Source organism: Mustelus asterias, chromosome 7, assembly GCF_964213995.1.
Source record: "Mustelus asterias chromosome 7, sMusAst1.hap1.1, whole genome shotgun sequence".
In the NCBI taxonomy this organism is placed as follows: domain Eukaryota; kingdom Metazoa; phylum Chordata; class Chondrichthyes; order Carcharhiniformes; family Triakidae; genus Mustelus; species Mustelus asterias.
In genome coordinates this window covers 24,918,779-24,944,000 of record NC_135807.1, presented here as the reverse complement: position 1 = coordinate 24,944,000, position 25,222 = coordinate 24,918,779, and the positions used below count along the sequence as shown (strand labels likewise).

At 44.1% G+C, this 25,222-nt stretch overlaps 1 protein-coding gene across 1 annotated transcript in view; it reads right to left on the bottom strand.

Annotated features, from left to right (window-relative positions):
* Nucleotides 1-25,222, bottom strand: part of adgrb1a (adhesion G protein-coupled receptor B1a) — a 650,625-nt gene that overhangs the window by 159,939 nt on the left and 465,464 nt on the right. Inside the window, exon 23 of the mRNA XM_078216994.1 lies at nucleotides 3,360-3,463. Coding sequence (XP_078073120.1) covers nucleotides 3,360-3,463 — 104 coding nt within the window. The remainder of the gene's footprint in view (nucleotides 1-3,359; nucleotides 3,464-25,222) is intronic.

The window sequence follows — 25,222 nt, the reverse complement described above, 5'->3', positions numbered from 1 at the left end:
GACATACCAAACATAGCTAACTAAAGAAGTTAAAAATATTATCAAATTGAAAGAACATATAATTCTGTGAAGATTATTGGAAGGTTAGAAGATTGGACAGAATATTTAAAACAAACAGCAAAAATGTTATCAAAAATGAGAAATTAGAGAATGAGAGAAAGTTGGCTAGAAATATAATAATAACAAATAATAAGTTTCTTCAGGTATTTCAAATGGAAAAATAGTAAATGAAGTGAAGTTTTTCATTCACAGACTGAGTCTGGGGAATTAAGAATGGGCGGAGAAGTGGCAGATGGACTTCAACCCGGATAAGTGTGTAGTGATCCATTTTGGCAGATCCAATGGGATGGAGCAGCAGTATAAAATGAAGGGTACCATTCTTAGCAGTGTAGAGGATCAGAAGGACCTTGGGGTCCGGGTCCATAGGACTCTTAAATCGGCCTCGCAGGTGGAGGATGCGGTCAAGAAGGCGTATGGCGTACTAGCCTTCATTAATCGAGGGATTGAGTTTAGGAGTCGGGAGATAATGCTGCAGCTTTATAGGACCCTGGTTAGACCCCACTTGGAGTACTGCGCGCAGTTCTGGTCACCTCATTACAGGAAAGATGTTGAAGCCATTGAAAGGATGCAGAGGAGATTTACAAGGATGTTGCCTGGATTGGGGGGCATGCCTTATGAGGATAGGTTGAGGGAGCTTGGTCTCTTCTCCCTGGAGAGACGAAGGATGAGAGGTGACCTGATAGAGGTTTACAAGATGTTGAGGGGTCTGGATAGGGTGGACTCTCAGAGGCTATTTCCAAGGGCTGAAATGGTTGCTACGAGAGGACACAGGTTTAAGGTGCTGGGGGGTAGGTACAGGGGGGATGTCAGGGGTAAGTTTTTCACTCAGAGGGTGGTGGGTGAGTGGAATCGGCTGACGTCGGTGGTGGTGGAGGCAAACTCGTTGGGGTCTTTTAAGAGACTTCTGGATGAGTACATGGGATTTAATGGGATTGAGGGCTATAGATAGGCCTAGAGGTGGGGATGTGATCGGCGCAACTTGTGGGCCGAAGGGCCTGTTTGTGCTGTGGCTTTCTATGTTCTATGTTCTAAAATAAAGAAATGGCAGATAGATTGAACAGGTATTTTATATCTGTCTTCACTGTAGATGACACAAATAACATTCTAGAAATAAGTATGCATGATGAGGTGAAAGGGAGGGAGGAATTTACAATCACAAATTGTTAGAAATAAAAGCTGACAAATCCCCAGATCCTGATGGGCTTCATCTTAGTTTCTCCAAATAAGCAGCTACTGACATGGTAGATACATTAGTTTTAATTTTCCAAAAATCCCTAGATTATGGAAAGGTCCCATCTGATAGGAAAATAACAGTTGTTTCAAGATGGGGGACGGAGACTGAAAGCAGGAAACTGTGGGCTTATTAGCGTAACATCTGTCATAGGGAAAATGTTGGAATTAAGGCAGTTGTAGTGGGGCGCTTAGGAAATCTCAGTGCAATCAGGCAGAGTCAACATGGTTTTGTGAAAGGGAAATAATGTTTGACTAATTTATTAGAGTTCTTTGAGGAAGTAACAAGCAATGTGGATAAAAGGGATATGGCACACTTAGATTTCCAGAAGGCATTTGTCAAGGTGTCACACCAAGGTTGCTATGAGCTCATGGTCTAGCGGGTAACATATTAGCATTGATAGAGGATTGGTTAGCTAACAAGAAACAAAGTAGGCATAAATGGTTAATTTTCAGGTTGGCAAAATGCAATGAGTGGACTGCCACAGGCATCAGTGCTGAGGCCTCAACTACATAATATCTAAATTATTGGTTTTGATGATGGGATCGCATGTCCGGCTGCTAAATTTGGTGATGACACAAAGATAGGGAGAAACATAAGTTGTGAAGAAGGCATTAGGAGTCTGAAAAGTGACATAGATAGCGAGCAGGCAAAGATTTGGCAGATGAAGTATAATGTGGGAATGTTTGAACTTCTCCACTTGGGTTGGAAGAACAGAAAAGCAGCATATTATTTAAATAAGGAGAGATTGCAGAACTCAGTACAGAGGGATCTGGATGTCCTGGTACATGAATCACAAGAAGTTAGTATGTTAGGTACAGTAAGAGATTACAAAGGCAAGTGGAAGACTGATTTACTGCAAGAGGAATGGAAATAAAAGTATGAGTATTTTGCTTCAGTTGTGCAGAGTATTGGCAAGAACACACCTGGAGTGCTGTGTACAATTTTGATCTCCTTACTTGAGGAAGGACATCATTGCATTAGCAGCAGTTCAGAAAAAGTTCGTTCGACCGATTCCTGGGATAATGGGGTTATCCTGAGGAGAGGGTGGACAGGTTGGACCTGTATCCATTTTAGTTTTGAAGAATGAAAGGTGGTCTTATTGAAAAAGTAAATCTTGAGAGCACTTGACAGGGTGGATGCTGAATTGGAGTCAAATTGGTGAACAAGAGCCTCAGCTTGAGGGTCTTGCTACCAGCAAGGAGAGGAAACTGCCACTCTGTTAGCCTGGAATCAATTTCAAGCATATATCTAGTAGGAAAAGATAGTGAGCCTATGTAATTCTGCATGATGTCCTCCACTGCCTACTCATTTTAATAAAAACCAGAGGGAAGGGAAATAAATAAACAAGTAAAACAAACAGTAACATTTCTGAAGAAAGTAGTCGGAGATTAGACATATTTGACCTCAAGAACAATGCACCAGCTGGACAATAAACTTGATTTCAAATCTATGTAACTGAAGTTTCTCATCCCTGGAGCCATTCTCATGAATTTCTATGTGCCCTCTCTAATGCCTTCACATCCTTCCTAAAGTGCCCAGAACTGGACGCAGTCCTCTAGTTGAAGCTGAACCAGTGTTTTATGTAAGTTTAACAGAACTTCCTTACTTTTGTACTTTATGCTCCCATTAATAAAGTGGATGCTTTATTAACAGCGCACTCAACCTGTCCTCCCAGCTTCAATGATAGACGCACATACACATCCAGATCCCTCTGATGCTGCAATCCTTTTAGAATTTTACCCTTTGTATTTTATATTGTCTCTCCACATGCTTCCAACCAGAATGAATCTATGGAACAGCAAGCCATGAAAGACATGAGATTTGGAATAAAAATCCATGAGGCATTTATATAGCAGTAATTGACTTAAATTCTTTATAATGACCCCCTTTAGTCAAGGCCATCAAGAAATATGCTGCATTAAGCAGGTCATCCCTTCAAGAAGTTCTCTGCTGGATCAAAAGCTGGTAATTATGTCAGGTCTTTTGACTACATGTCAGCCAATAAAACCCTTTGAACATTAGTTGCAATTCAGTTGAATTAATAAAACAAAATTCCGTATCATACCTCCAGACAGATACATAAATAATGATTAACAGCAGGAGAGTCAATGAGGAAACTCCACAGCCAACGATTAGAGTGACGGAAGGCAGGATCACTTTGTCCATGTTCTATGAGAAAGCCAGAATAAAGAAATTGTCAGAGTTATCAGTGAACATCTTCATGCAATGAATTACCATTGTCATGTTTTAAAACAAGATGTAACACAAATTTATTTTCCCACAGCAACTTAAAGTACCTACTCATTTTAGGAATTCACTCTGTATTTAATATTATAGTATGTTATATCACTTCATCAGTAAGTTAGATGCGGCTAATGCTAATACATGATGCTTGACTAGAAGGACAAGGGGCGGAATCATATGAGAATTTGACAGTCTCAGTTCTGGTGTGAAAACTGGCAACGAACACTCCCGCTCCTCTGGCCAGTTTTCTCTCCAAATCTTGACATCTTAACTGCCCAAGAAAAGAATTGGGTGAGGAGGGGAGCCGGGAAGTAGCTCCGCTGAGATTGGGGTGCCATTTTAAAATTAATCTCACCCCCTCCACCACGGGGGTAACTGTGACTTTCTTCCACCTCCCCACCTCACACCCCACCCTCCTCCCCCCGCAACCATCGACAGCATGCCCCTTCCCCCACCGGATCATAGAAACCATAGAAAATTACAGCTCAGAAACAGGCCCCTCGGCCCTTCCCGTCCGTGCTGAACCATTTTTTGCCTAGTCCCACTGACCTGAACTTGGACCATATCCCTCCACACCCCTCTCATCCATGAACCCGTCCAAGTTTTTCTTAAATGTTAAAAGTGACCCCACATTTACCACTTTATCCGGCAGCTCATTCCACACTCCCACCACTCTCTGCGTGAAGAAGCCCCCCCTAATATTCCCTTTAAACTTTCCTCCTTTCACCCTTAACCCATGCCCTCTGGTTTTTTTCTCCCCGAGCCTCAGCGGAAAAAGCCTGCTTGCATTCACTCTATCTATACCCATCAAAATCTTATACACCTCTATCAAATCTCCCCTCAATCTTCTACGCTCCAGGGAATAAAGTCCCAACCTATTCAATCTCTCTCTGTAACTCAGCTTCTCAAGTCCCGGCAACATCCTTGTGAACCTTCTCTGCACTCTTTCAACCTTAGTTACATCCTTCCTGTAACTAGGTGACCAAAACTGTACACAATATTCCAAATTCGGCCTCACCAATGCCTTATATAACCTTACCATAACACTCCAACTTTTATACTCGATACTCCGATTTATAAAGGCCAATGTACCAAAGGCACTCTTTACGACCCTATCCACCTGTGACGTCACTTTTAGGGAATTCTGTCATCACTGGCATCAACCCAATTTGCACCCCATCCCCACAATCATCCACAACAGTGCCCTGTCACCCCCCTCATCAGCAACATCAGTCCCTCCCCCTCCCAATCCGATTATCACCGGAATCCCCATCCATCTCTTGTATCTGCAGTGCCAACATGGCAAAGAACAAGAATAAAGAACAGTACAGCAAAGGGACAGGCCCTTCGGTCCACCAAGTCTGTGCCGACAATTGTGGTCCCAACACTGATCACTGAGGCACACCACTAGTCACTGATCGCCAACCAGAAAAACACCCATTTACCCCCACTCTTTGCTTTCTGTTAGTTAACCAATCCTCTATCCATGCTAATACATTACCCGTAACACCGTGCACCTTTATCTTACGTAGCAGTCTTTGGTGCGGCACCTTGTCAAATGCCTTCTGGAAATCCAGATACACCACATCCACAAGTTCACCAATTTATGTGGTTTTCCTCAAGCTTGCCAGAGAAATCATGCGCACGGCCAGAGGAACGGGCTCTCTCACGTGGCGCCCATTGTGGGTGTGAACCCGATTACATCAATGACAAGGGAGGTGAAGATCGGACATCCGAATGTGGCTGGCAAGATTTGCCTTTCCGGGTTTCACTGGATTTTGATGCCGGCGATCTCACAGACAAAGAGCGCAGGCTCAATATCCGGCCCAAGAACTTGGATTTGAGGTTGCGATGGGGCCAGGAGCAGAGGTGGTAAGGAAATAAAAATAGTGCCACCAGTCTGCCTGCCAATTCCATGGCTGCGTCCTGCATCTGGCTCAAATTTGGGGGATGAGACTGTGTAGTGTTATCCACCCACATGCGGCAGGTAGCTGTCTAAGGTTTGATTTTGATTTGATTTATTATTGTCACATGCATTGGTATACAATGAAAAGTATTGTGTCTTGCGCACTATACAGACAAAGCATACTGTTCATAGAGAAGGAAAGGAGGGTACAAACGTATTGTTACAGTCATAGCTAGGGTGTATCATAGAAATCATAGAATCATAGAAACCCTACAGTGCAGAAGGAGGCCATTCGGCCCATCGAGTCTGCACCGACCACAATCCCACCCAGGCCCTACCCCCACATATTTTACCCGCTAATCCCTCTAACCTATGCATCTTAGGATACTAAGGGGCAATTTTAGCATGGCCAATCAACCTAACCCGCACATCTTTGGACTGTGGGAGGAAACCGGAGCACCCGGAGGAAACCCACGCAGACACGAGGAGAATGTGCAAATTCCACACAGACAGTGACCCGAGCCAGGAATCGAACCCAGGTCCCTGGAGCTGTGAAGCAGCAGTGCTAAACACTGTGCTACCATGCCGCCCCTCAGACTTTTGTATCTTTTTCCCGACAGAAGAAGGTGGAAGATAGTATGTCCGGCATGGGTGGGGTCCTTAAATGTCCTGAATGACTATTTCCCACAAAAAGCTGGCTGCTTTTCCAAGGCAGCAGGAAGTGTAGACAGAGTCAATGGATGGGAGACTGGTATGAGTGATGGACTGGGCTTTGTTCACGACCCTTTGTAGTTTCTTGATCAGAAGGTACACTGGGGGTACAGCTTGCAAGAAGTCGCCATGCTCCGCACCATCTTGGAAAGCGGGTGGGAGGCTGGTTTGAGTGATGGACTGGGCTTCGTTCACGAGCTTTCGTTGTTTCTTGCAGTCTTGGACAGAGCAGGAGCCATACCAAGCTGTGATACAACCAGAAAGAATGCTTTCTATGGTGCATCTGTAAAATTTGTGAGAGTGACTATGAAAGAAGGCAAAATGGGATTTTCCAGTCAAGCTCCAGGTCCCCACAGATGTAGGTTTAACTGCTTGGGGGCAATCTTCCAGTGGCAGAGCAGGGAGCAGCACTCCAGGCAAGCCTCTTGTGACCTGCCCTGCCCGCCTGAGTGCAGCAGCAGCCATAGACTGCCATGTCAAGAGTTGCTCCCCAAAACCATTTTTAATGCTGTTTCTGTTAGTTACCGATCATCGCAGCTTGCTGCTGCTTTCAAGCGGCAAAGGCTTCTGATTGGCCCTCTGGCTTCAAGGGTTAACCCACTTTTCTCAATCAGATAGCAGCTCCTTTCTCTGAACATTAATTGGCCACCTCTGAGGAAGTCACAATGAATGACTATTTCCCACAAAACACGGGCTTCTGACCCACACGGTGTGGTTCAGAATCCCACAGGGAAAATCCTGGCCAAAGTTCTTGACATAATGGAGCGTTTTTGGTTAGGTCTTTTTCATCCATTTACAATTTGTGGGCATTGCTGTCTAGGCCCATCCTTAATTGCCCTTGAGAAAACGGTGGTGAACTACCTTCTTGAACCTCACCGAATGGTGGCACAGTGGTTAGCACTGTGGCCTCACAACCAGGGACCTAGGTTTGATTCCAGCATTGGGTGACTATCTGTGTGTGTGGAGTTTGCACATTCTCACAGTGTATGCATGGGTTTCCTCCAGATGCACTGTAAGGATTCTATGGAATAGCTGCCGTCCTTGTGGTGTTAGTACGTCCACAGTGCTATTAGGGAGGTAGTTTCAGGATTTTGACTGTGACAGTGAAGGAGAGGTGATATATTTCCAAGGTAGGATGATGCATGACATTTACAGGGGGTTCCAAGTATTCCCATGTATCTACTACCCTTATTCTTCTAATTGTAGTGGTTGTGGTTTGGAAGTTGTGCCTGAGAAGTCTTGGTGATTTCCTGCAGTGCATCTTGTACATACTGCTGCCACTATTCATCAGTGGTGGAAGGTGTGAATGTTTGTGAATGGGGTATCAGTCAAGAGGGCCACTTTGTCCTGGATGGTGTCAAGCTTCTTAAGCGTTGTTGGACCTGCACTTATCCAGGCAAGTGGAGACCATTCCATCACACTGCTGATGTCTGGCTTGTGGATACTGGACAGATTTTGAGGGGTAAGGAGATGGATTACTCATCGCAGGAGTCCTCACCTCTGACCGGCTCTTGTAGCTACAATATTCACATGGCTAGTCCAGTTCAGTTTCTGATCAATGGTAACCCCCAGAATGTTGATAGTGGGGGATTCAGTGATGGTAATGCCATTGAATTTCATGAGGAGATGGTTAGATCTTCTCTTCTTGGAGATGGTCATTGCCTGGCATTTGTGTGACAGAAATTTTACTTGCCATTTAGCAGCCCAAACCTGGACATTGTCCAGATTTTGCTGCGTTTGGACACAGACTGCTTCAGTATCTGAGGAGTCGTAAATGGCGCTGAACATTGTGAAATCGTCAGAGGCAAACATCCCAATTCTGACCTTATGATAGAGGAAGGTCATTGATGAAAGAGCTGAAGATAGTAGGGCCTAGGACACTGCCCTGAGGAACTCTTGCATCAAAGAACAAAGAAAATTACAGCACAGGAACAGGCCCTTCGGCCCTCCAAGCCTGCACCGACCATGCTGCCTGACCTAACTAAAACCCCCTACGCTTCCGGGGACCATATCCCTATATTCCCATCTCATTCATGTACTTGTCAAGACGCCCCTGAAAAGTCACTACCGTATCCGCTTCCACTACCTCCCCCGGCAACGAGTTCCAGGCACCCATCACTCTCTGTGTAAAAAATCTGCCTCGTACATCTCTTTTAAAACTTGCCCCTCGCACCTTAAACCTATGCCCCCTAGTAACTGACTCTTCCACCCTGGGAAAAAGCTTCTGACTATCCACTCTGTCCATGCCTCTCATAATCTTGTAGACTTCTATCAGGTCTCCCCTCAACCTCCGTCGCTCCAGTGAGAACAAACCAAGTTTCTCCAACCTCTCCTCATAGCTAATGCCCTCCATACCAGGCAACATCCTGGTAAATCTTTTCTGTACCCTCTCCAAAGCCTCCACATCCTTCTGGTAGTGTGGCGACCAGAATTGAACACTATATTCCAAGTGCAGCCTCACTAAGGTTCTATAAAGCGTCAACATGACTTGCCAATTTTTAAACTCAATACCCCGGCTGATGAAGGCAAGCATGTCGTATGCCTTCTTGACTACCTTCTCCACCTGCATTGCCACTTTCAGTGACCTGTGTACTTGTACACCCAGATCCCTTTGCCTATCAATACTCCTAAGGGTTCTGCCATTTACTGTATATTTCCTATCTGTATTAGACCTTCCAAAATGCATTACCTCACATTTGTCTGGATTAAACTCCACCTGCCATCTCTCCGCCCAAGTCTCCGGCTGATCTATATCCTGCTGTATCCTCTGATGGTCCTCATCGCCATCCGCAAATCCACCAACCTTTGTGTCGTCCGCAAACTTACTAATTTATATATATTACAAACAGCAAAGGTCCCAGCACTGATCCCTGAGGAACACCACTTGTCACAGCCTTCCATTCAGAAATGCACCCTTCCACTGCTACCCTCTGTGTTCTTTGACCGAGCCAGTTTTGTATCCACCTTGCCAGCTCACCTCTGATCCCATGCGACTTCACCTTCTGCACCAGTCTGCCATGAAGGAGCTTGTCAAAGGCCTTACTCAAGTCCATGCAGCCAACATCCACTGCCCTACCCTCATCAATCATCTTTGTCACTTCCTCAAAAAACTCGATCAAGTTCGTGAGACACGACCTCCCCTTCACAAAGCCCTGTTGCCTCTCACTAATACATCCACTTATTTCCAAGTGGGAATAAATCCTGTCTCGAAGAATCCTCTCCAATCCTCATCCTCTCCAATCAATGTCCTGTAGCTGAGATGATTGCCCTCCAACCATCACAACCATTTTCCTTTGTGCTTGGTATGACTCCAATCCCATCAATTCCCATTGACTTCAATCTTACTAGCACTCCTTGGTTGCACACTTAGTCAATTGCTGCCTTGATGCCAAATACAGTCACCCTTAACTCATATCTGGAATTCAACTCGCTTATATATGTTTAAACCAAGACGAAAATGAGGTCAGGAACTAAGGCGCCCTGATGTAACCAAAACTGAGCATGCATGAGTAGGTTATTGCTGAGCAAATGTCACTTGATAGCACAGTCGATGGCCTAGTCCATCAGTTTATTGATGAGCGAGAGTAGATTGATGTTCCTTGAAATGTGTTCACTGACACTTTTGTTTCCAAAGCTACCAAACTAATTATGTTCCATTTTTTTCAGTGTTATCCCTTCTCTTCCAAGTGTTGAATCATGGCAGCAGCCTTGTACTTCTTTGTTCAACATGATGTTTATTCACGAATATGTCTAGTTGATGTGAGAAAATATTAAACTGTGAAATGTGTTGGCTTGATGTGTTGGCTTCCAGTATCTGCAAGCACAGATTTTCCAGCAAGGATTGAATCAAACAGAGTTTAAGTTTATTTATTAAGTGTCACAAGTGGGATTACATTAACACTGCAATGAAGTTACTGTGAAAATCCCCCCATCGCCACACTCCAGCACCTGTATGGGCACACTGAGGGAGAATTTAGCATGACCAATGCACCTAATCAGCACGTCTTTCGGACTGTGTGAGGAAACTGGTGCACCCGGAGAAACCCACGCAGACACAAGGAGAAGATGCAGACTTGGCACAGACAGTGACCCATGCCGGGAATCGAACCTGGGTCCCTGGTGCTGTGAGACAGCAGTGCTAACCACTGTGGAGCCCAAGCTGATACTTTCCTCTCCTTTTCTCGGGTGGCGTGGTCAGCCAGAACACCACAACTGCTCTTCCAGCAAAGATCGATGCATTGAGCACCAAATAGGAACCAAAGCTGTGACCTTTTGGTTTCTACAGATTAATGTCAAACCATTCATTACATTTATCCGCATTACAAGGAAGCATTTTTAAATTAAAACAAAGGTAACGACACCACCCTGTAGAGATGTCCACACTTTGCTACCCCTCTAACTCGCTGAAATCCTAATCACATCCGTGCAAACATTAGGAAGCCATCAGTGAGAGAAATTGTTTCATGATGAGCAGGGAGGGAAAGTCAGGCAGAAAGCTCTGTCTTCCTGTGGGCAGAGTAGCACTGAACAGGCTCAGAGTTGGATATCTGCCTATCCTGCCATTACTAAATGATACTTAAATAAAAATAAAAGTGACAATCAAGTAAGAGGAGGGTTGACTGCATAATTGTCCGATCAATGTACTGGAGAACCATATCTAGTCCTAATATAGTGAGAATTTAATATCAATGTACATTTCCTGTCATTTTATTTTCTACTATAATTCCTATGTTCACATCTATGATGGAAAGTGATTATGTAAAACCTGTTAGGCTGTAACTGCACGCTCCCCCACCCGCCCCCGCCCCTTCAGTGGAGGTGCTGCAATGCCAGTTGTCACAGTAATTACAGTGTGCAAGTTTACATAATAAATGTGGGATATGGGAATCTATACTGGATGACAAAAATAAGGGCAGTATGTCCGACTTTCAGCTGGATACTGAGTACATCTGTGTGCCTGCTCCGACTTTTCCCTGCTCTCGAACACTGCTTCATCTGAAGACAACATTTGGTCTAATGCTCCCTCCTGTAAGGTCACAGTACATTGACGAGTGCAAAAGTAAAAACTTACATCAATCATATTCCAGATATCGCACAGTGTGTTACAATGAGGTAATTATGATGCGATTAGGCAAGAATTAGGGGGCATAAGTTGGGAACAGAAACTGTCAGGGAAAGGAACTAATGAAAAGTGGAACTTTTTCAAGGAACAAATACTGGGTGTCCTTGATAGGTATGTCCCTGTCAGGCAGGGAGGAAATGGCCGAGTGAGGGAACCATGGTTCAAGAAAGAGGTGGAATGTCTTGTGAAAAGGAAGAGGGAAGCTTATGTAGGGATGAGGAAACAAGGTTCAGATGGCTCGATTGAGGGTTACAAGTTAGCAAGGAATGAGCTGAAAAAGGGGCTTAGGAGAGCTAGGAGGGGACATGAGAAGTCCTTGGCGGGTCGGATCAAGGAAAACCCCAAGGCTTTTTACTCTTATGTGAGGAATAAAAGAATGACCAGGGTGAGGTTAGGGCCGGTCAAGGACAGTAGTGGGAACGTGTGTATGGAGTCAGTAGAGATAGGCGAGGTGATGAATGAATACTTTTCTTCAGTGTTCACCGAGGAGAGGGGCCATGTTTTTGAGGAAGAGAAGGTGTTACAGGCTAATAGGCTGGAGGAAATAGATGTTCGGAGGGAGGATGTCCTGGCAGTTTTGAACAGACTGAAGGTCGATAAGTCCCCTGGGCCTGATGAAATATATCCTAGGATTCTTCGGGAGGCAAGGGATGAGATTGCAGAGCCTTTGGCTTTGATCTTTGGGGATGGTGCCAGAGGACTGGAGAATGGCGAATGTTGTTCCTCTGTTTAAGAAAGAGAATAGAAATGACCCTGGTAATTATAGACCGGTTAGTCTTACTTCGGTGGTTGGTAAATTGATGGAAAAGGTCCTTAGGGATGGGATTTACAACCATTTAGAAAGATGCGGATTAATCCGGGATAGTCAGCACGGATTCGTGAAGGGCAAGTCGTGCCTCACAAATTTGATAGAATTTTTTGAGGAGGTAACTAAGTGTGTTGATGAAGGTAGGGCAGTTCATGTCATATACATGGATTTTAGTAAGGCGTTTGATAAGGTCCCCCATGGTCGGCTTATGATGAAAGTGAGGAGGTGTGGGATAGAGGGAAGGTTGGCCGATTGGATAGGTAACTGGCTGTCTGATCGAAGACAGAGGGTGGTGGTGGATGGAAAATTTTCGGATTGGAGGCAGGTTGCTAGCGGAGTGCCACAGGGATCAGTGCTTGGTCCTCTGCTCTTTGTGATTTTTATTAATGACTTAGAGGAGGGGGCTGAAGGGTGGATCAGTAAATTTGCTGATGACACCAAGATTGGTGGAGTAGTGGATGAGGTGGAGGGCTGTTGTAGGCTGCAAAGAGACATAGATAGGATGCAAAGCTGGGCTGAAAAATGGCAAATGGAGTTTAACCCTGATAAATGTGAGGTGATTCATTTTGGTAGGACTAATTTAAATGTGGATTACAGGGTCAAAGGTAGGGTTCTGAAGACTGTGGAGGAACAGAGAGATCTTGGGGTCCATAGCCACAGATCTCTAAAGGTTGCCACTCAAGTGGATAGAGCTGTGAAGAAGGCCTATAGTGTGTTAGCTTTTATTAACAGGGGGTTGGAGTTTAAGAGCCGTGGGGTTATGCTGCAACTGTACAGGACCTTGGTGAGACCACGTTTGGAATATTGTGTGCAGTTCTGGTCACCTCACTATAAGAAGGATGTGGAAGTGCTGGAAAGAGTGCAAAGGAGATTTACCAGGATGCTGCCTGGTTTGGAGGGTAGGTCTTATGAGGAAAGGTTGAGGGAGCTAGGGCTGTTCTCTCTGGAGCGGAGGAGGCTGAGGGGAGACTTAATAGAGGTTTATAAAATGATGAAGGGGATAGATAGAGTGAACGTTCAAAGACTATTTCCTCGGGTGGATGGAGCTACTACAAGGGGACATAACTATAGGGTTCGTGGTGGGAGATATAGGAAGGATATCAGAGGGTAGGTTCTTTATGCAGAGAGTGGTTGGGGTGTGGAATGGACTGCCTGCAGTGATAGTGGAGTCAGACACTTTAGGAACATTTAAGCGGTTATTGGATAGGCACATGGAGCACACCAGGATGATAGGGAGTGGGATAGCTTGATCTTGGTTTCAGATAAAGCTCGGCACAACATCGTGGGCCGAAGGGCCTGTTCTGTGCTGTACTGTTCTATGTTCTAGTGAAAACATCTCAAAGAAAAACTTTTGATTCAGTCATAACCTCGACACTCGGCGTGGAATTTTCCTGTCGTACCCACCAAGGGAATTGTAGGGGGCGGGACACGTACCATACAAAGGTCCATTGACCTACGGCAGGATTTTCCGATCTTGTGGCGAGCACAGTCGAAAAATTCAGCCCAAGAATTCAAAATCTGCTAAGCCTGCCCTCTGAATGATGTTGGCAGTTTGCAAGTAGCTGCCATTTGTTGGAATTCCCGATTGAGAGTCTATAACGGGGAAGACTATGTTTGCAGCTAAATATCACAGCCGTGCAGCAGATTCTCAAGTGCCTACAGAAAATAACATGGGCGATCACAAGTTGATTGATTGATTGATTGATTTATTATTGTCACATGTATTATACAGTGAAATGTATTGTTTCTTGCGTGCTATACAGACAAAGCATACTGTTCATAGAGAAGGAAATGAGAGAGTGCATAATGTGGTGTTACAGTCATAGATAGGGTGTAGTGAAAGATCAACTTGATGCAAGGTAAGTCCATTCAAAAGTCTGACAGCAGCAGGGAAGAAGTTGTTCTTGAGTCGGTTGATACGTGACCTCAGACTTTTGTATCTTTTTCCCGACGGAAGAAGGTGGAAGAGAGAATGTCAGGGGTGTGAGGGGTCCTTAATTATACTGGCTTCTTTGCTGAGGCAGCGGGAAGTATAGACTGAGTCAATAGATGGGAGGCTGGTTTGCATGATGGATTGGGCTACATTCACGACCTTTTGTAGTTCTTGCGGTCTTGGGCAAAGCAGGGGCCATACCAAGCTGTGATACAACCAGAAAGAATGCTTTCTATGGTGTATCTGTAAAAGTTGGTAAGAGTCGTAGCTGACATGTCAAATTTCCTTAGTCTTCTGAGAAAGTAGAGGCGTCAGTAGGCTTTCTTCACTATAGTGTCAGCATGGGGGGACCGGGACAGGTTGTTGGTGATCTGGACACCTAAAAACATGAAGCTCTCGACCCTTTCTACTTCATCCCCGTTGATGTAGACAGGGGCCTGTTCTCCTTTACGCTTACTGAGGTAGTGTTTGTCAAAAAGATTCTATCTTCACTGTACAGTCAATAGATAAAGTTGCCATTGTCCCAGATGACCCGTAGGCTGTGGTGATTTAACCAGATAATCACCACACCTCAGGCCAGAGGCAACATTGACAAGGCAGGATCTTCATGAATAACCTCAGCCAGTACAGGAATTGAACCCATTTTTATGGTTTGTGATGCCATCAATAGGCTGGATGGCATCACAAACCAGCCATCCAGCCAATTGAGCTAAACTGACCTTGTGATACCTTTCTAAAGCAATGAATTTGGTAAAGTAAGAAAATAGTGATGTAATAATTAAGAGCCCAGAGAATTATATATCCCATAAGAGATAGATAATGGAGCATGCTGTTCATCAGATGCATAAACCTACTGTTTTCCTCTCTTTTCAATGTTGATGCGCCCCCAGTGCAATTGTAGTATTTTCTGCTTTTAACTTAAACTAGACCCATTAGGCAATGGGTGAGCAGCCATCTCACATTGAAAGTGGAGACAAGAAATATATAAATATATTCAATGGTTGTCAAAGAGAGTGTGTGGCTAATTAGGGACCAGAAATCAGATCTTCTGGTAGTGACAGGGGGCATAAATACTACTTTTTTAATTCATTTGTGGGACATGGGTGTCACTGGCTGGCCAGCATTTACTGTCCATCTCTGGTTGCCCTTGGACTGAGTGGATTGCTCGACCACTTCAGAGGGCAGTTGAGAGTCAACCACATTGCTGTGGCTCTGGAGTCGCATGTAGGCCAGACCAGGTAAGGACCGGCAGATTTCCTTCCCTAAAGGACATTCGTGAACCAGATGGGTTTTCCCGACAATCAACAATGGTTTCATGGGCATCAGTAGATTCTTAATTCCAGATATTTTTATTGAATTCAAATTCCACCAACTGCCGTGGTAGGATTCAAACCCTGGTCCGCCAAACATTAGCTGAGTTTCTGGATTAATAGTGTATCGATAATATCACTAGACCATCGCCTCCCCCCACTGAATGTGTCATTTGCATCTATTATCACCAAAAATATATTGCCAATAGTTCAGTCGAGGAAGAAGTAATAGGGATATGGGATATGATAAAAATAGATAAAGAGGGAGTACTTAAAAAGTTGGTAGTCTGCAAAATAAAAAAAGTCCGGAAGGGATACATCTGAGGTTACTAAGGGAAGAAAGCGTGGAAATTGTGAAGGCTCATGCCACAATCTTCCAATCCTCCCTAGATATATGAGTCGTGCCAGAGAACTGGATGCTATATTCTTGTGTACAAAAGAAGAGAGAGATAAGCCCGGCATCCAGCGCCTAGTCAGCATAAAGTTGATGATGGAAAAGCCTTTGAAGATAATAGTGCAGAATAACTTAAATGGCTCTCAAAATGAATTGGCGAATGAACAGAAGTTATGTCAGATTTATTAAATCACATTTGACTAATTAATTAAGTTCTTTGGTGAATGAATGAAGTAGGGCTGACGAGGTTGATGCAGCTGACATCGCATATCTGGATCGTCAAATGGCACTTGACAAAGTACCACATTGATAGACTTGTAAGTAAAATTGAAGTCAATGGGATTAAATGGACTGAGTCAGTTTGGATGTGAAACTGGCTCAGGGACAGAAAGCAAAGAATAGCGGTCAATGGTTCTTCTTACAGTCTGGAGGGAAACATAAGGTGGTGTTCCCTGGAAATCGCTATGAGGAACACTGCTCTCTTTCACACAGAAATGGACAAACACATGACACATTAAAATTTACAAGAGATTGCACATCCAAAATTGCCACAGTAAGCTGTGAGAAACATGTTACAAACATATTACAAAGAAATAGAGTAAGAAGTCTCACAACACCAGATTAAAGTCCAACAGGCTTATTTGGAATCACGAGCTTTCGGAGCGCTGCTCCTTCATCAGGTGAGTGGACGTCCACACACCTGATGAAGGAGCAGCACTCCAAAAGCTCGTAATTCCAAATAAATCTGTTGGACTTTAACCTGGTGTTGTGAGACTTCTTACTGTGCCCACCCCAGTCCAAAGCCAGCATCTCCACAGCAAATAAATATAGACATAGTGGGGAAACACTTGGGCACGTGGAAGTGAATGCAGGAAAATACGTCATCCACTTCTGACCAGAGAAAGTGTGACAATAATGTGCTTTTAAGAAATATATTAGTATCATGTTTCTTGTGCAGGATTTCTTTAGGAATTAGTTCAATTTACCTGTGCCACTTTGTCTGTAACTGGTTGCCTATATGTTGTTACTGCTGCAGCATAATTGATCTTAATTGCGAAAATGTTTGTTTTAATCTGGGCTAATACTGATATATTATTTTAAGTGTCTTCCCATGGGATTTTTCAGGGTAGGGCTTGATTAGATTGATTGACAAGAAAAAATTGTGTGACTGGGCGGGACTAGGCTCAAAGAGAGAAAACAAGCTCAGTTGCTGCTTGGGAACTGTAGCGAGAAGTAGCTCTTTATCTCTCTGAAGATTGAAGACTGGGATCTACCAGCAAAAAATGTCTATTTCTCCGAGGATCTACTGTTTGAAGTTAGATCTTTCAATGGAGGCCGCTGCATGGGAGTCAGCGGATAGGTGTCTGGCTAGATCTCTGTCCAGATGGGCTAAATGGCTGGAAACCGAGCATCCACATGAGCATATCTGTTTTGTGCTTATTCTGAAGAAGGATGTATGTTGTGGAATACTGCTCCCATTGGAACTATAGAGATAGTTAGTTGTTAAGAATTATCATAGAATCCCTACAGAGCAGAAGAAAGCCATTCAGGCCATCGAGCCTGCACCCAACAACAATCCCACCAGGTCCCACTCCCGTAACTTCATTATTCACCCCACTTGTCCCCCTGGCACAAAGGGGCAACTTAGCATGGCTGATCCACCTTCCTTACATACCTTTGGACTGTGGGAGAAAACCAGAACACCCAAAGGAAACCCATGCAGACACGGGGAGAACGTGCAAATTCCACACAGACAAGGACCCAAGGCTGGAATTGAACCCGGGTCCCTGGTGCTGTGAGGCAGAAGTGCTCGCCACTGCGCCACCGGGCCGCCCATTATACCTTGTCATGTTTAAGTATTTTAATCGATAAAAGATATGCTCATTCTTTTTGTTTTCTTTTAACTGTTAAAAAATAGCTTTTTAAATAAAAGCTTCCCAGTGGGATAATAGAATCATACCTGGAGCGAAACACATTATGTTCACACGAATACCAACATCAATAAAAGTTGGGGTCTAAGTTAACTTTATAATATACTTTGGAGTTTCTGATCAGGTCCCCAACAAAAGGCAGTCAGAATGTTAAGACTGGCAGCTGGAGAACAGTAAAATGATTTAAGCATCAATGTATAGGATCACTAAAAATGAGTGCACAGGAGCAGAATTCAACAAATGGTCTGATGGCATGTTGCCCTTCTCAGAAAACTAAGGAAATTTGGCATGTCAGCTACGATTCTCACCAACCTTTACAGATGCACCATAGAAAGCATTCTTTCTGGTTGTATCAAAGCTTGGTATTGCACCTGCTCTGCCCAACACCGCAAGAAACTACAAAAGGTCGTGAATGTAGCCCAATCCATCACACAAACCAGCCTCCCATCCATTGACTCTGCCTACACTTCCCGCTGCCTTGGCAAAGCAGCCAGCATAATTAAGGACCCCACGCACCCCGGACATTCTCTCTTCTGCCTTCTTCCGTCAGGAAAAAGATACAAAAGTCTGAGGTCACGTACCAACCGACTCAAGAACAGTTTCTTTCCTGCTGCCATCAGACTTTTGTTTTACTTTGTCCTGATTTAATTTGAGTTTGTTTATTTGGTTTGACCTTAAAAGAGGCCATCAGACTTTTGAATGGCCCTACCTTGCATTAAGTTAATCTTTCTCCACACCCTAGCTATGACTAACACTACATTCTGCACACTCTCCTTTCCTTCTCTATGAGTGGTATGCTTTGTCTGTATAGCGCCCAAGAAACAATATTTTTCACTGTATAGTAATATATGTGACAATAATAAATCAAATCAAAATCAAATCAGATCAAGTTTATCTCAAAAGGAGTTGGAATATGCAGGTGAGAGAGTGATACCTCTGGAGAAGAAAGACTTTCATTTGTCTCGAGTCTTTCACAATCTCAGACACCCCAGAGCTTTAAATACAAAATTAAGTACTTGCGAAATGTAGTCACTGCTGTAATATAAGGAATGTGTCACTCAATATGCACACAGCAAGGTCCAACAAATAGTAATGCGATTGAGGGGTTCGTTTTCTGGAACGCTTAAAGTTGAGCAACTGGATTTAGTGAAGGGGTTGGAAAGCTGCAGCCCACAATCTATGATGCCTGTAAGATATAGGGGGCCCTGGACACTTCATATTAGCAAATATGCGGGCAGCATCTCCAACTGCTTTGAAGAAGAATACTTGCATTTATGTAGCGTGTTTCATGACCTCAGGATACCCGAAAGCACTTTGCAATCAATGAAGTTTTAAACTTTATTTATTTGCGTCACAAGTAGGCGTACATTAACATTTCATTGAAGTTACTGTGAAAATCTCCGCGTCGCCAGTCTCCGGCACCTGCTTGGGTAAACTAAGGGAGAATTTAGCATGGCCAATGCACCTGACCAGCACATCTTTTGGACTGTGGGAGGAAACCGGAGCACCTGGAGGAAACTCACGCAAACACGGGGACAACGTGCAAATTCCACACAGTGACCCAAGCCGGGTCCCTGGCACTGTGAGACAGCAGTGCTAACAACTGTGCCACCGTGCCACTGCATTTCTGAAATGTAGTCATTGTTGGAATAGAGAGAAATACAGAGCCAATTAATCTCATTGCTGTTTGTGGGACTTTACTAAGATAATTGTTTTTTGAATGCTGTGGTTGAGCGAGCAATATGGATCAGGACATTGGGAGTATAGCTTGCTCTACTTCAAATAATGCTATGGGAGCTTCTAAATCTGAGAGGACAGACAGAGCCTTATCCAACTGATAACACCTCCAATATCACAGGATTGAAGTATCAGTCTGGATTATGTGCTCAAATCTCTGGAGTGGGGTATTAATCCACAACCTTCAGACTTGTGAGTGCTAGCTCTAAGTCAAGACTGACAAAAGGTTTCAGTTGCACATAACCTTGAACAGGCCCCAATTGGAGTACTGCATTCAGCTTTTGGAACCAGGCCTCAGGTGGCACAGTGGTTAGCACTGCTGCCTCACTGCATCAGGGACCCATGTTTAATTCCAGCCTTGGGTGAGTGTGTGCAGGTTGCACGTTCTCCCCGTGTCTGCATGGGTTTCCTCCCACAGTCCAAAGATGCGCAGATTGGCCATGGCAAATTGCCCCTTAGTGTCAGGGGGATTAGCAGGGTAAATACATGGGGTTAAGGGGTTAGGGCCTGGATGGGATTGTTGTCGGTGCAGACTCGATGGGCCAAAACGCCTCCTTCTGCACTGTAGGCTTTCTATGATTCTATGAAAAACATTTAAGAGGTTTCAGTGCAGAATCAACAGAACAATACTAGTGCATAAAGGGTTAAATCACAAATTTATAAACAAGGTTAGCATTCCCTTTAGTTTGAAAGGTTGAGAGGTGATTTTCTTGGGGCTAAAGGGATCAAGGGATATGGGAGGAAGGCAGGATCAGAATCCTGAATTTGATGATCAGCCATGATCATAATGAATGGCGGAGCAGGCTCGAAGGGTCAAATGGCCTACTCCTGCTTCTAGTTTCTATGTTTCTATCTATTCAAGATCTTTAAAATGATTAAGGAATTTGACCAGGCAAATAAAGAGCAATTATTTCACCTGGCTAGTAAATGCTATTTATCAAAACGAGACAATTTAGGAGTGAATTGGGGAAGAACAAATTTACCATAAAGCATATAGAGGAAATCTGGAACTCTCTTCCCAAAAGTCTATGGATGCTTATTTATTTGCAATTTTGAAGATTTGGAATGACATCTTTACAGTAAATAAGGGTATGTACGGATATGGATAAAGGCAGGTAAATGGAGACGATCAGCCAGAACTTAACACAATAGCAGAACAGGTTCAAGGAACTACATGGTGTTGATGTGTCCTTTTCTTCCTCTGCACTTTGGGACCTCAAAACTTTATTTGAATGACAAGAGGCTGATGGACAAAAGACCTACAGCTGAAAAAAGCATTCGGTCCCCATTCAGAATTCTCAATAACTGTATTGTTTTCACGATAATATCACAGTTAAGGAAGTGATTGGGATGAATATAGAATCCCTACATTGCAGAAGGAGGCTGCTCAGCCTATCGAATCTGCACCGACTTGCCAACAGAGCATCCCACCCAGGCCCTATCCCTGTAGCCCCACATATGTACCCTGCTAATCCCTTAAAGTGCACAGCTTGGGACACTAAGGGGCAATATAGCATGGCCAATCCATCTAATCTGCACATCTTTGCACTGTGGGAGGAACCCAGAGCACCCAGAGGAAACCCACCAAGATACAGGGTGGCATGGTGGCACAGTGGTTAGCACTGCTGCCTCACAGCGCCATGGACCCGGGTTCGATTCCTAGCTTGGGTCACTGTCTGTGCGGAGTCTGCACGTTCTCCCTGTGTCTGCATTGGGTTTCCTCCCACAGTCTGAAAGACGTGCTGGTTAGGTGCGTTGGCCGTGCTAAATTCTCCCTCAGTGTACCCGAACAGCTGCCGGAGTGTGGCGGCTAGGAGATTTTCACAGTAACTGCATTACAGTGTTGATGTAAGCCTACTTGTGACACTAATAAAAAAAATTTAAAACACAGGGAGAAAATGTCAAAACTCCACACACAGTCACCCACAGCTGGAATTGAACCTGGGTTCCTGGCACAGTGAGGCAGCAGTGATAACCACTCAGTCACCGTGCCACTCTATACCTGTATATCCTTTAGCAATTGGACGGAATTTTAATTGTTGGTTTTCTATAGAACTATGTTAGTGAAAGAACACCATATTGACATTAAAGTCTACACTTGACAGACACAGTTAGGTGGCACTAGTAATGAGTGGCTGCCCCAAAGTTAAAGTACCGTTACACAACACGGTGAGTTCAAGGATTCGAATGCAACAAAAAGCAACTGTTTTGATACACTCTGTATTATGCTGTCATGGTTTTCAACTTTTAATATAGTCAACAACACAGAAAAATACTGAGTTGAACAGCTTAAACTAATTCCAAATCAATTCCGACCAATCGCTTTTTTTACCCTCGCTGTTTCTTCCCCAGGGACATGTCAAGACTATCATTAGAAAGTTGAGGGGTTTATTCCCAAGCTTCTGCCACCACAAAGCTATTGCTCAGAGAGGCGTGAGAACATGGGTCGTTCACATTTTCCATGTCAGTGATGGGGAAAGGGAGTGGGCAGAGGAGTGGGAAAATGTCTGGCATCTATTTAACATCTCAATTTGGCAGCACTTCCATTGGCAGCACGGTGGCAGCACTGCTGCCTCACAATGCAAGGCACCTGGGTTCAATTCCAGCCTCGGGTCACTGTCTGTGTGGAGTTTTCACTTTCTCCCTGTGTTTGTGTGGGTTTCCTCCGGGTGCTCCAGGTTCCTCCCACAGTCCAAAGATGTGTGGGTTAGGTTGATCGGCCATGCTAAATTGCCCCTTAGTATCAGGGGGATTAGCAGGGTAAATATGTGGGGTTACGGAAATAGGGCCTGGGTGGGATTGTGGTCGGTACAGACTCGATGGGCCAAATGGCCTTCTTCTGTACCGTAGGGATTCTGTTAAACAGTGGCACCACCAAAGCCAGGATCTCGGTAGCGTAATGGGCTCAGTTCTGTGTGCCAAGACTGCTATGGATCAGTATTTTGACCCACTACATTGCAAAAACAGCACACTTGTATGTAACTTCTGCCTTCGCATTTCTTTACTTCCACTTTGATCATAGCACTCCTCATTTTCAACAGAAAACCTTATCTTAAACCTACGATATTGTTATTCTCCCCTTCTTGTGCAGCATTAGCTTTCTTGCAATATAATGAAAAGCTAACCTGAAAAATGTTCAATGGGAAGAATAGTAGGTCAATATCAAACTTCTCTCACTCTTCGAGGGTTCTGCAATATTTTATTTTAATGTCTCCTCACTTCTTCTCTCCCTTTCCCTTCCCACTTCTGTTCATCAGGAGATACAAATACTTCAGTGTGTGAGAGAAAAACTGTCCATTTTCCTCATAAGCTATGAGGTTGATATTTATCTCGTATTACCCTACCCCCTTCACCTTCCTCTACATTTTATTACATGTTTCTCCTGCAATAATTGATACACATCTGTTATTAAATTTTAATTACATTATTGTTGTATTAAAAATTACACGGTACTTGGTCCTTACTGAATAGCAAGAAAAAAATGTCAACAATGATCATCTTCAAGTGCAGCTTCATAGGGTCTCCAAAAATAAATTGCACACAGAAGTTCACGTCCGATTAATCAGATTACTGATTCCTGAGCAAGTGGCCTCCAAGACAGGTTTCAATGTAATTAAACAAATGATCACGATGCAAGATCCTCAGAATTACCGCATACAATATTGGTATATGAACACACTCGGTTTTCACATGATATTCTTTGTCTGTCCTGCTGAAGCAGGCATCGACCCACTTAAATCAATTAATGCCATTTTCAAATAATTGACAAGGAAATATCAGCTGTGTGTGTTAGCGTTTTTAGCCAAATTGCACATATTTCAAGGTTAAAGTATCCCGATTTATCTGAAAATGTTGTCTTGCTGGTCACCTTACAAAGCAATACGTCTTATTTTTTATGTGAGCTTTCAGACAGGCTTAGTTTCTAGAACAGTCGATAAACCTGCCACAGTGATGCTGTTTTATATTTGCTGGTGGGTATGTTTTTGCCACAACAAATGCCACATTTACTGCAGTATGAACCACTGCAGCATTGTCCAAAGTTGAGGTCAACCTTAGAGAACCTAATCCATTCTATGATGTCTTGCCGTGGCCTCTCTGAGTAATTCTGTCAATCTAACGGCAAAACTGGAGCATATCAGTTGTTGACGTCAGTGGGCAGAGGATTTCACAGCATTGACATGGACTTGATTTGAAACCAGGGAGAGCCACTTTACAACAATGATTTGATTAGGAGCACCAGGAAGTATTCTACAATTCATTGAATCATAGATTGATACAGCACAGAAAGAGGTCATTTGGTCCATTATGACCGTGCTGGTTCTTTGAAATACCTACTCCAATTCATTCTATTCACCTGCCCATTTCCCAGAGCCCCGCACATCTTTCCTCTTTAATTCACTTTTGGAAGTTAATATTGAATCTGCTTCCACTACCCCGGGCGGCACGGTGGCACAGTGGTTAGCACTGCTGCCTCAGAGCACAGCGTCCTGGGTTTGATCCCCGGCTTGGGACACTGTCTGTGTGGAGTTTGCACATTCTCCCCGTATCTGCGTGGGTTTCCTCCGGGTACTCCGGTTTCCTCCCACAGTCCAAAGATGTGCATGTTAGGTGGATTGGCCATGCTAAATTGCCCCTGCTAAATTGCCTCTTAGTTTCAAGGAGGTTAGCAGAGTGAAAAGCGTGGGATTATGGGGATAGGCCCTGGGTGGGATTGTGGTCGGTGCAGACTCGATGGGCCAAATAGCCTCCTTCTGAACTGTAGGATTCTATGACCAGTTCTTTTCCCAATTATATGAATCTGTGTCCATTGGAAACAGGCGCGGCTGCCACTAAAAACTGTGTCTCCTTATTTAATCATTTCCCCTTATTTACTGATTCATCCTTTAGCTGTCTCTGCTCCAGAGGAGATAACTATAGTGTGGTAGCGTGGTCCCTTTAAGAGCGCATTCCCTGAAGGCCCCCTGATCAGTTTTGGGGTATTGAGGCGGGAAGCTGAGCCAATCAGGTACAAGGTCACCCCTCCCAGGTTGGAGAGGATCCTCAGTTGGAACCAGGGAGGAGTGCCATAGAGTCGCATAGTTATTCTGTCTGACTGTATTAGTATAAATACTTATTCATTGCCAATATAGCCTTTTGTTACTTCAGCCATATCAAGTTGCCCTCAATTTATTACACATGATTTCCCTAGGTTTTCCACAAAATGGCATCCCTGGTGCCATTCTAGGTAAATGTCATATTCATAGAGCAATACAGCACGCAACAGGCCCTTCGGTCCAACCAGTCCATGCTGACCATGGATCCCTCCCAGCTAGTCCCAATTGCCCATGTTTGGCTCTTATTCCTCCAATCCTTTCCCATCCATGTATTTATCCAAATGCTTTTTAAATGTTGCTATTGAACCTGCCTCAACCACTTTCTCTGGCAGCTCATTCCACATACGCACCACCCTCTGCATAAAGACGCTGCCCCTCAGGTCCCTTTTAAATCTTTCCCCTCTCACCTTAAACCTATGCCGGCTAGTTTTCCATTCCCCTTCCCTGGGAAAAAGGCTATGTGTGCTCATCCTATCTCTGCCCCTGATGATTTTATACACCTCAATAAGGTTACCCCCCATTCTCCTTCGTTCCAAGGAATATAATCCTATCTGGCCAACCTCTCCCCACAACTTGGGTCCACTCCTCCTGGCAATGTCCTCAGCATCCTCTCCAAGGTCTTTGCATCTATCCTAAAGCAGTGTCCAATCAGTAATTTATAAACATTTGACAAAAACTTTATTGCTCTGCTATTTACAAGATCTTGTACGGTGTTATCATGGCTGCTGATTTTGTCTTG